Source organism: Podarcis raffonei, chromosome 7 (assembly GCF_027172205.1).
Source record: "Podarcis raffonei isolate rPodRaf1 chromosome 7, rPodRaf1.pri, whole genome shotgun sequence".
In the NCBI taxonomy this organism is placed as follows: domain Eukaryota; kingdom Metazoa; phylum Chordata; class Lepidosauria; order Squamata; family Lacertidae; genus Podarcis; species Podarcis raffonei.
The window spans coordinates 11245186-11257393 of NC_070608.1; the positions used below are offsets into that span (position 1 = coordinate 11245186).

Here is a 12208-nt window from a genome sequence, read left to right on the forward strand (position 1 = left end):
CTCTCTCTCTCTCTCTCATCTATCATCTATCTATCTATCTATCTATCTATCTATCATCTAATCTATCTATTATCTATCTATATCTATCTATCATCTATCTATCATCTATCTATCATCTATCTATCTATCATCTATCTATCTATCTATCATCTTATCGATCATCTATCTAATCTATCTATATCTATCTATATCTATATCTATCTATCTATCTATCTATCTATCATCTTATCGATCATCTATCTAATCTATCATCTATCTATCTACAGGTATCTATCATCTATCTATCTATCATCTGTCTGCCTCTGAGCCACACACCCTAAAGACCCTTTAATGTTGTTTTTTCCCAACACTTTCTGTCCTTTTCAACACTTGGAGAAACCAGGGGCTCCAAATCAGTCTAGATTTTCACCTGTCTCTCAACATGGAACATTGTCTCTTATTAAGTTCTTACCGCCACCGTCACGTGACTTGGCAGGAGAGGGATAACAGAGGGGCAATTGTTGTTTAATTACAACAGGGCCTGTATTATTCCGGCAACTCGCAGTCCCCTGGAGAGAAGGCCTATTTAATATAGCCCCAGGTATATAAATGATCTATAATGTTAAACCTCGCTGCGGCGAGCATTGTGACCTGCACAAACCTCATGAAAGGGCCGATTGAGAAAGCTTAAAGTGGGGTTGACGAAGAAAGTGGTCACATGGGTGAGGGGGGATAGCCAAGCAAGTATAAATCACTAAGCCCTAACCTTCTTTAAAGGCCATTTCCTCCTTCCTATCTCCTTTAGAGCAATATCCCTCAAGGTAAGTCGTGCGCTTTTGGCTGGAAGGGGATCTTATGCGATGATGAGCGGATCTGAACTGGCACCCTGATCTTAAAGCAGTTGACTTGGAAGGATGGAAACTCCAGTGGCCGTAAGGGGACAAGGCAGCCGTCCTCAGCATGTGGACTTGAATTAGTCCAGTTGAACCCAGTGAGATAACTTATTCCAAAGAATTATGTGCAGGATTGCACTTTAGTGATGGTCAGATCTGTCGATTTCAGTTTCTCATTTTTCCAGTTGCTAGTTCTCCACATTTCACTTTGCAATTATTATTATTATTATTATTATTATTATTATTATTATTATTATTATTGAAAAGTCTTCATGGAAATCACCAGCATTTTTAGTACAAAACTCTCCTAATTTGCACATTTTTGTAAGGCAATTTTCCTTACATATCATGCATTTGGCATGGTATTTTCACTATATATGTATATGTACTGCTTTTGCATTTATTTGGCTGGAGAACTGCATTTGGAGAAGTGAGAATTTCAAAGGGATGGTTGTATTTCAGTTCGTGTATTAATTTGTAAGGTACCAGTTAGGTTGGTTTGCCTTTCAATGCGACCTGAATCGAATTTCTCCTCCATCCCTGATTTGCATTGCACTTTACCTTCGAGGCAGAAGGTGTGATTTAGATTCTAATCATGTGTGCAGCATGATCCTATGTGTGATGAAAACTCAGAAGGAGGGTCAGGGATCCAAGCGAGGATTGATGTGGAAGAAAGTGGTTGATGTAGTCACAAAACTGTTTTGGGTTTTTTCAATCAGACGGGTCCTTGGAGTAGGGTTGCCATATTTGAGAAAGTAAAAATCCTTTCTGACAAAGTTGTTGGGCTTTTGAGCTAAGTATTTCTTTTAGGAAAGTCTTCCGAAATGGGTTGCCTTATGTCCGGATTTTCCTGGACATTGCTTCCTACTGCTGTATTCCGTCTATAGCAACCCTACCTTGGAGGTTCTTGAAGTAGCAATTGTAGGTAAGAGATTTGTTGATCTCAAGAGGTCTGCTGAAATTTGAAATTCTGCCCCTGTCTTTTTCCACACTATTTGATTTTTTTTTTTTAAAAAAAATCTTTATAGTCTCCCCCCCCCCCTTTTCATGAACAGAAAAGCTCTGAGTGCTTTTATTCTCTCCTTGTGTGAGCAATTATTTCCACAGACAAGCTGACTGTTGCATCACCGTTGCCAGTTCTTAGGCTCCTATGCTGGAAACACTTTCAGGGACTAATATTCTCTTTTGTCGTTGAATAGTGGAATGAACTGAGGAGACATAAATAATCTGATGGCTTTTCAATGGGGCAGCTATATAGTATTACCTTCAAAGGAAATACGCACACCCGGTCTAACATTTTACTTAATTCACCAGGCAAGATTCCTGAAAAACAATGATGGTTATTCTCCTGGTGAATATGTTGATGGTATTGCATAGTGGTGGTAAGTGGAAAATAATGTTCCTGTTTCTCAAGCTCTATTCATCATTTTGTATGGACGTTTTGCGTCAAGCATGTCTCGAGAACTGTTTACCCTATAGGCTCTTACAGCAGAACTTCCCAGCCTTGTATCCACAGATTTGGTCAGGTTGCACATTCCTTTATCCATGGACATTGGCCATGTTTAATGGGGATTATGGGAGCTGGAACATTCGGAATACCATTACAACATCTGGGGACTCAAGGTTAGGGAAGGCTGCTCTATAGTAAGAACTGATGATGATGATGATGATGATGATGATAAAACACATATAGGTACATACAACTCTGATCCTAAATCTCCACTAACTTGTGGGACATCTCTGGGAGAAGAAAGGGCTAAGGAGGAAACCTTACACAAATCTGGGGTGGAGTCCCTGAGACGGTTGGATGGTGCCTTGTACGTCACCTTCCTGCAACTCCTGCAGCCCAGCTGGTGCCAAACATCTTGTTCTGCTTTCCTTTGGACCACATCAATGAGGTCGAGAGGAGGGTTTTGTCTTTTGGGTAGCCCACGACCTCCATGCACACTGCCCAGGCTTGCATCCCAGGGAAGTCACTTCAGTACTGCTAACACAGCTGTTAGACTTCACCCCTGACCTTTAAAGCCCTAAACGGCCTCGGCCCAGTAAACCTGAAGGAGCGTCTCCACCCCCATCATTCTGCCTGGTCACTGAGGTCCAGCGCCGAGGGCCTTCTGGTGGTTCCCTCACTGTGGAACCAGTGAAGCTATAGGGAACCAGGCAGAGGACCTTCTCAGTAGTGGTGCCTGCCCTGTGGAACGCCCTCCCTTCAGATGTCAAAGAGAAGAACAACTACCTAACATTTAGAAGACATCTGAAGGCAGCCCTGTTCGGGGAAGTTTTTAATGCGTGACATTCTAATGTATTTTTAATCTTTGTTGGAAGCCACTCAGAGTGGCTGGGGATACCCAGCCAGATGGGCAGGGTACAAATAATAAATTTATTATTATTATTATTATTATTATTATTATTATTATTATTATTATTATTACCCCTGGAGGCTCACTCCATTGTCTCTTGAGACAGGTGGATGCCAACAGGCGATAAACACATGACAAGGTTGAAATCCTCTACAGACTTATCCATAAGTAGGCCTAGATGAATTCTGTAAAACCCACCTCTATCTGAGTAGAACACAAAGATCAAGCTGTCAGCCAAACAGTAAAACAAAATAATTGTGTATTAAACATAATTAGATTTTATTTTTTAATTACCAGATCAATGCATTGGCTGCTGAGAGATGTATCAGTTCCTTCTAACTTTTGGAAATAGCCCTACGTATTCCAATGGCCTGTGTATTTTATGCTATACAGAAGTTGTGTAAGAGAAGAAGTCTCTATTCACTTCAGTGGAGGGTTCACTTCAGAGAGCGTCCCACCATTACAGTGAATGGGAAATTTCTCACAGCTGTATGGAGCTGCTAAACCAAGTTAAAAGTCTACACAAAATGTACTAAAATCCTACAAAAAACACAAGTGTAGTTCCCTCCCCTTAAATAGGAGTATAGAATCTAGATCAAGGGAAGTAATAGTGCCACTGTATTCTGCTCTGGTCAGACCTCACCTGGAGTACTGTGTCCAGTTCTGGGCACCATGGTTCAAGAAGGACACTGACAAACTGGAACGTGTCCAGAGGAGGGCAACCAAAATGGTCAAAGGCCTGGAAACGATGCCTTATGAGGAACGGCTAAGGGAGCTGGGCATGTTTAGCCTGGAGAAGAGGAGGTTAAGGGGTGATATGATAGCCATGTTCAAATATATAAAAGGATGTCACCTAGAGGAGGGAGAAAGGTTGTTTTCTGCTGCTCCAGAGAAGCGGACATGGAGCAATGGATCCAAACTACAAGAAAGAAGATTCCACCTAAACATTAGGAAGAACTTCCTGACAGTAAGAGCTGTTTGACAGTGGAATTTGCTGCCAAGGAGTGTGGTGGAGTCTCCTTCTTTGGAGGTCTTTAAGCAGAGGCTTGACAACCATATGTCAGGAGTGCTCTGATGGTGTTTCCTGCTTGGCAGGGGGTTGGACTCGATGGCCCTTGTGGTCTCTTCCAACTCTATGATTCTATGATTCTATGATTCTATGAAATTAAAGTGAATCAAATATTTTTGTAAATGTTGATTACGTTATAAATAATTCTTCCTCTGAGAAGATCCTTCCTACCTGTACTTTCTCACACCCATCCAAATTCCTGGGTAAGGTGATGTTTTACAGACTTATCCCCCGCCCCCCCATTTCAGTGAAGCTGGTTGGAGTAAGGCGAAAATTGAACCTGGAAATTTGATCTTAGTGTCGCTGATGTGCAGATAATTCCCACCGATTTCAGAAAGAACCGACTTTGAAGTCTCCACAACAGATGGCTGGGGTTATTATTATCTGTCGGATACATATGCCTTCAGATCTTCATATGCAACCTGGTCCTGGGTACACAACACACTTACACATTTTAAGTTCATCTTGAATTTCATTTTGGTGAATCTTTAATATATAAACAGCAAAGGTAAATGCATGAAGTCAGCCAAGAGATATAGAGGAGAGGAGAGCAAGTAAGAGATGCGCTTTGGATATTCCATTGGAGACCAACAAATGAATCAACGAAAATTGGCTTCAAGCACTCTATTGATTAATCTTTCTGTTTTAATTTGTGATCCTTCTGAACGGCACTGGTGAGACAGGAAGTCAAGGATCAGAGACACCAGCAATTCCAATGGATCTTCCACACGCAGCAGAAAGAGATCTAAGTAAGAAGCTCTTGTTCTGTATCTGTCTAGCAGCAACAGAACCTCTGAATATGGGGTGTTGCAGATAACATCTTGCTGCCTACACTGGCCATAGCTCCTCCACGTCTCAGGCAGGCTGTGATGGCTGGTGTCCAATGGGTAGGGCAGATGCCAGGGAGACCAGCAGCAAGTGGCATCAATGACAGGCTGTGTGCAAGAAGGCAGGTAGGCATGGACCAGGTGAGGCCTGACTGAGGTTGCTGGGGCAGTGCCCCATTTTCTCTTAATGGACCAAGTTCCACTGCAGGCAGGGGTTTCTCCCAACCAAAGGCAGCCCAGCCCATTTCGCCATCTGGGGCAAAATGGAAAATGGCACCTCCTACCCCACGGCGGGTGGCGCTGTGGGTTAAACCACAGAGCCTAGGGCTTACCGATCAGTAGGTCAGCGGTTCGAATCCCCGTGATGGGGAAAGCTCCCGTTGCTCGGTCCCTGCTCCTGCCAACCTAGCAGTTTGAAAGCACGTCAGAGTGCAAGTAGATAGATAGGTACTGCTCCAGTGGGAAGGTAAACGGCGTTTCCATGTGCTGCTCTGATTCGCCAGAAGTGGCTTAGTCATGCTGGCCACATGACCCGGAAGCTGTGCGCCGGCTGCCTCAGCCAATAAAGCGAGATGAGCGCCGCAACCCCAGAGTCGGTCACGACTGGACCTAATGGTCAGGGGTCCCTTTACCTTTACTGTACTTTACTGTACTGCTGTGCTCCACATCTTCTGCTCCTGCTGTTCCCTAGCTCTTGCTGAACTTAAAGGAGCCAGAGAGCTCCTCAAAGTGTTGCTGCTTGCTTGGCTTCTCCTCCAGGGGCAGGGAAGATGAGCGGCAATGTTGCATGCTGGAACGCCTGCCTCTCAGTGATGGACACAAAGGGTCAGGCGGGTCGAGTGCTGCCTCTTGCATTTCTGCCCCCTGAGTGGCATGGGCCATGGGCCAGCTGTGTTTCCAGCTCTGTTGCCCTCTGGGATCTTCTTAACTGGAGATACCGGAGATATGGGACTAGGGATAACGCAGGCATAAGACTGAACTTCTTGGACCATCTGCATGCAAAGTATGCACTGTCGCTAAACTATTGCCCCTTACCTAAAAGGGCTGAATTGTTTGCTTACAAGAGGTGAAGTTTAAGAATGGATTCAGACAACCAGTTTGTCCCAGTGAGAATTGCCTTCAGCAGTTTCCAAGGGATGGGGATTTAGTGGAACCTATGCCGGTGGCGCTGTGGTGTAAACCACTGAGGCTTGGGATCGGAAGGTTGGTGGTTCAAATCCCCATGACGGGGTGAGCTCCCATTGCTCGGTCTCTGCTCCTGCCAACCTAGCAGTTCAAAAGCACGTCAAAGTGCAAGTAGATAAATAGGTACCACTCCGGTGGGAAGGTAAACGGTGTTCCCGTGCACTGCTCTGGTTTTGCCAGAAGCAGCTTAGTCATGCTGGCCACATGACCCGGAAAAACTGTCTGTGGACAAACATCAGCTCCCTCGGCCAGTAAAGTGAGATGAGCGCTGCAACCCCAGAGTCGTCTGCGACTGGACTTACCGTATTTTTCGCACGATTGGACGCACCGGACCATAGGGCGCACCTAGTTTTTTTGGGGGGAAATAAAGGAAAAAAAATTTCCCTTTATTTCCCCCCCAAAAGCAGGTCAGGGAAACCGAACCAGGTCGAGGAACAGCGGGATAGTGGCGCTGCGCCTCCCTGCTGTCCCCCGAGCTTGTGGGGCTGGCTGATGTCTGCCTGGCGCGCGGGGCGCTCTGCTTCAGGGCGCCCCGCCCGCCGGGCGGCAGGCTGCTATCCGCAGCTTGGGGAGCCTTGCGGGGAACTCCTGCAGGGCTCCCCACGCTGCGGATGTCTGCCCGGCGCGAGGGGCGCTCTGATTCAGGGCGCCCCGCCCGCCGGGCGGCAGGCTGCTATCCGCAGCTTGGGGACCCTTGCGGGGAACTCCTGCAGGGCTCCCCACGCTGCGGATGTCTGCCCGGCGCGAGGGGCGCTCTGCTTCAGGGCGCCCCGCCCGCCGGGCGGCAGGCTGCTATCCGCAGCTTGGGGAGCCTTGCGGGGAACTCCTGCAGGGCTCCCCACGCTGCGGATGTCTGGCCGGCGCGAGGGGCGCTCTGCTTCAGGGCGCCCCGCCCGCCGGGCGGCAGGCTGCTATCCGCAGCTTGGGGAGCCTTGCGGGGAACTCCTGCAGGGCTCCCCACCCTGCGGATCTCTGCCTGGTGCGAGGGGCGCTCTGCTTCAGGGCGCCCCTCGCGCCGGGCGGCAGGCTGCTATCCGCAGCCTAGACATCCCTGCGGGATCTCCCGCAGGGTTGCCTAGGCTGCGGATGTGTTCCCGAAGCGCCGGGCGCTCTGCTTTCAGGGCACCCGACGCTCCGGGAAGCAGGCTGCTATCCGCAGCCTAGACATCCCTGCGGGATCTCCCGCAGGGTTGCCTAGGCTGCGGATGTGTTCCCGAAGCGCCGGGCGCTCTGCTTTCAGGGCGTCCGACGCTCCGGGAAGCAGGCTGCTATCCGCAGCCTAGACATCCCTGCGGGACCTCCCGCAGGGTTGCCTAGGCTGCGGATGCGTTCCCGAAGCGCCGGGCGCTCTGCTTTCAGGGCGTCCGACGCTCCGGGAAGCAGGCTGCTATCCGCAGCCTAGACATCCCTGCGGGACCTCCCGCAGGGTTGCCTAGGCTGCGGATGTGTTCCCGAAGCGCCGGGCGCTCTGCTTTCAGGGCGCCCGACGCTCCGGGAAGCAGGCTGCTATCCGCAGCCTAGACATCCCTGCGGGACCTCCCGCAGGGTTGCCTAGGCTGCGGATGTGTTCCCGAAGCGCCGGGCGCTCTGCTTTCAGGGCGCCCGACGCTCCGGGAAGCAGGCTGCTATCCGCAGCCTAGACATCCCTGCGGGACCTCCCGCAGGGTTGCCTGGGCTGCGGATGTGTTCCCGAAGCGCCGGGCGCTCTGCTTTCAGGGCGCCCGACGCTCCGGGAAGCAGGCTGCTATCCGCAGCCTAGACATCCCTGCGGGACCTCCCGCAGGGTTGCCTAGGCTGCGGATGTGTTCCCGAAGCGCCGGGCGCTCTGCTTTCAGGGCGCCCGACGCTCCGGGAAGCAGGCTGCTATCCGCAGCCTAGACATCCCTGCGGGACCTCCCGCAGGGTTGCCTGGGCTGCGGATGTGTTCCCGATGCGCCGGGCGCTCTGCTTTCAGGGCGCCCGACGCTCCGGGAAGCAGGCTGCTATCCGCAGCCTAGACATCCCTGCGGGACCTCCCGCAGGGTTGCCTGGGCTGCGGATGTGTTCCCGATGCGCCGGGCGCTCTGCTTTCAGGGCGCCCGACGCTCCGGGAAGCAGGCTGCTATCCGCAGCCTAGATACGGCTAGCGGAACGCTAATCCCGAAGCTTGGGGCTGCGGAGCTCAGCACGCCCCAAGCTTCTGGGTGCCGGCAAGGTCTAGACGGCTAGCGGAGACCTTGCCGGCACCCAGAAGCTGGGGGCGCGCTGAGCTCCGCACGCCCCAAGCTTCGGGATTAATGCAGCGCTTCAGCGAAAGCCTGCATTCGCTCCATAGGACGCACACACATTTTCCCTTGCTTTTTAGGAGGGAAAAAGTGCGTCCTATGGTGCGAAAAATACGGTAACTGTCAGGGGTCCTTTACCTTTACTATTTTATGCAGACTTAGCTCTTGCTGAAGTGCACTGTTTCATATTGCAGTGGAGGGCATCACATGCCTATGTTATCCAGGGTAGCCTTCTCCCTGTCACTCTTGGTTTCTGCATGCAGGGAGCTTATGTTTCATGACAAGAGTAATTAAACATGAGATCCCCACACTGACGTAGTGGACGGTCTAGAAAAAGACATATGTTGTGATTCTTCTGCCTGTGCCAATTGATTCTAGATCAGCTAGGTGGCTCCAATGAACAATTCTATGGGCTCTGATGCTTTTCAGATCAGCTGCAAAAATGTATCATTCCCAAATGGTTGCTGTTAAACCCATCGACTGGAGCTGCAGCCGTGTTGCATATCCACACTACAGATGAGAATATTACCTGTAGTGAGGAATAAAGAACAATATTCATAGCCTGAGCAGGGGTTGGGTGGCAGAGGTTTCCCAGAAGTCCATCAGATGTTAGCTGGTTTTGTCATAATAAAGATTTTCAGAATTTCCTTCCTGTGGCGGTCCCAATCCATTAAGAGTCAAACCAGTTTCAAACTGTACAGCCTCGCTGCCTTGGGTTGGGTTTCTTGGTCACTCTAAAGTGTGACAGAATACTGGGAGAGTGGTACGGAATGTTGGAAAACGGTTCATTTTTGTGTGATTATCCTACAATTTAGTTTGTAGATGAAATGAAATAGATGAGAGGTGGGCATGTATAACCTTTAACATTTTAAAACTATTTACATTCAGATAACATTACATTCTTCAACGGGGTCTTTGCAAATGTGGAAGGTGTTGCGTTGTTCTTTGGTAAGTGAATATCGTTCTTTTTTACAAAAATCAGGCTCGTTTTAAAGGGAGAACACTTCCTGACACTTAAATATCTGCACGTTTGTTTGTGTGCATGACTTTGAATTGTGGACATATCTGAATGTGCCTATGTGCATAATCCAGAACAAAAACATGGTGCTGTGTATCAGGAAGAGAACTGCTGAATTCCAGTCTTCCATTCCCCTTGGTCCTGTATACCTGAAGGAGCATCGCCACCCCCATCGTTCAGCCTAGACACTGAGATCCAGCGCCGAGGGCCTTCTGGCGGTTCCCTCATTGTGAGAAGTGAGATTACAGAAAACCAGACAGAGGGCCTTCTCGGTAGTGGCGCCCGCCCTGTGGAATGCCCCCCCCATCAGATGTGAAGGAAATAAACAGCTATCTTATCTTTAAAAGACATCTGAAGGCAGCCCTGTTTAGTGAAGTTTTTAGTATTTAATGCTGTATTGTTTTTAACACTTGATTGGGAGCCTCCCAGAGTGGCTGGGGAAACTCAGCCAGATGGGCGGGGTAAAAATAATAAATTATTATTATTATTACTTCCTACTTGGCCACACAACAGTCAGCATTCCATGCCCACTGACCCCTTTCCATCCTCATTGGGCTGTTTTTATTCCTCACCCTTAAGAGGTTTTTCTAAAGGTTTTTTTCCCCTACTTCTCCCCAAGCATGCTGGTATCTCCCTCTTCTGTATGGGTGATAGAGCTTTGGCTACTGAAGCAATGCCACTCATTTGCCAGTCTCCCACTTTCCCAAACAAACTTGGAGAGAATTCATGCTGGAGAGGACCTGCTGGGAATAAATGAGTCTGTATAGGTCTGATCATTAGGGTTGAGGAGTATCATTTTCTGTTGGGAGGCATGGGATTTAGAGTTTCCTCTGCCTCCCTGTCCAATTCACCGAATCAGCATGTTTGAAGTTACTCAGTTAGGAGGCACTGGGAAACTGCAACCCCCCCCATGCATCCCAGCAGGAAATGTGCCCCTCAATATGCTTGGGACTATGCAGGCCATAAGGGGACGTGGGTGGCACTGTGGGTTAAACCACAGAGCCTAGGGCTTGCCGATCCGAAGGTCGGTGGTTCGAATCCCCGCGACAGGGTGAGCTCCCATTGCTCAGTCCCTGCTCCTGCCAACCTAGCAGTTTGAAAGCACACCAAAGTGCAAGTAGATAAATAGGTACTGCTCCGGCGGGAAGGTAAATGGCAGTTCCGTGCGCTGCTCTGGTTCGCCAGAAGCGGCTTAGTCATGCTGGCCACATGACCCAGAAGCTGTACGCCGGCTCCCTCGGCCAATAAAGCAAGATGAGCGCCGCAACCCCAGAGTCGTTCGCGACTGGACCTAATGGTCAGGGGTCCCTTTATCTTTATGCAGGCCATAAGACTGGGGTATGCAAGACCTCTCACATCTCTCTCCCTACTTTTACTTCACTTGGGGAACTGGCATGGGGATCAAGAGAACATAGGATTATACAGAATCGGACCACTGGTTTGTGCTGTCTACATCAATTGGTGGTAGTTCTCCAAGGTTTCAGGCAGGGCTGTCTCCCAGCAGATGCTCTACCACTGAGCTACGACCCTTTCTCCAAAGGGCTGGTCTCCTTGAGGTGTGTGTGTGTGTGTGTTTCTGAGCATTCTCTGGAAAACCTCCAAAATAACAATTTATGAGATGAGCCGGTTGACTCACTGCAAACAACCTTCAGACTCTGAATTCACATTATGGTTGTCCCTGCAGACTGTTTGGGTTCTCAGTTCACCTGGCTCCAGTCCATCTTTACCAGCTTCCCTGCGCTGCTCAACTTTGTGAGCAAAATGAGGTGTGTGACCGGCATTTGCCCAAGAGATTTCGAAGACTACGGCTGCACCTGCCGATTCGAAATGGAGGGTCTCCCCGCAGATGAGTTTGATGGGTGAGTCTGGAATATTCGTGATGACATTCCCATTTTGCAGAGGTTTTATGAGGGACGCCTGTCCATGTCTGGTTGCTTGCTGTAACATGGCCTGTAAGACTACGGAGTCAAAGAATAATAGAGTTGGAAGGGACCCCGAGGGTCATCTAGTCCAACCCCCTGCAATGCAGGAATCTCAGCTAAAGCATCCTTTAGAGATGGCCACCCAACCTCTGCTTAAAAACCTCCAAGGAATGAGAGTCCACCACCTCTTGAGGAAGACTGTCTAGTAGGAACACATTAATTCTGACTTTGTTCATTGCCTGGGACTGTAAAAACAAGAGGCTGCCATGCATTATAACCTGGTTCACATGTCACCTTAAATCTAGGGTGGATAACCTTTGGCCCAAAGGCTTAAATCCAACAGTAGTCCAAATTGTTGGAAAAACACCCAGGAAGGCTGCCAACTTCCCAAGTCTTCGGAGCGTCTCTCTGGTGGTCCTCTCTGGCTATAAATCTCCTTCATTCCGGAGAGACCGGTGATAGGTGACCCATCTCTCCTAAAAAGACCATGCCAGACTTCTGTCATATCATAGCAGAAGAAAGACTCAATCGTAGTTCTGAACTACTTTATTTACAGTCTATATACAGAGACTCCATCAGTACGTCTGTGCTCTCTGAACACCGGTACACACACAAAAGTGAAACTAAACTTCCAACAGTACTCAGAAGGAAGAGATAATACAGACCTCCTTTCTCACGCTCTCTCAGACAC

General features: G+C 49.0%; 1 protein-coding gene across 2 annotated transcripts in view; it reads left to right on the forward strand.

The window, feature by feature from the left end:
* Positions 1 to 620: 620 nt before the first annotated feature.
* Positions 621 to 12208, forward strand: part of OC90 (otoconin 90) — a 33279-nt gene continuing 21691 nt past the window's right edge. The window contains exons 1-5 of one of the 2 annotated variants that reach the window (XM_053395296.1): positions 621 to 800; positions 2187 to 2254; positions 4985 to 5050; positions 9466 to 9525; positions 11280 to 11454. In XM_053395296.1, coding sequence (XP_053251271.1) covers positions 2206 to 2254; positions 4985 to 5050; positions 9466 to 9525; positions 11280 to 11454 — 350 coding nt within the window. In that variant the 5' untranslated portion in view covers positions 621 to 800; positions 2187 to 2205. The other variant, XM_053395297.1, reaches the window with a different exon arrangement.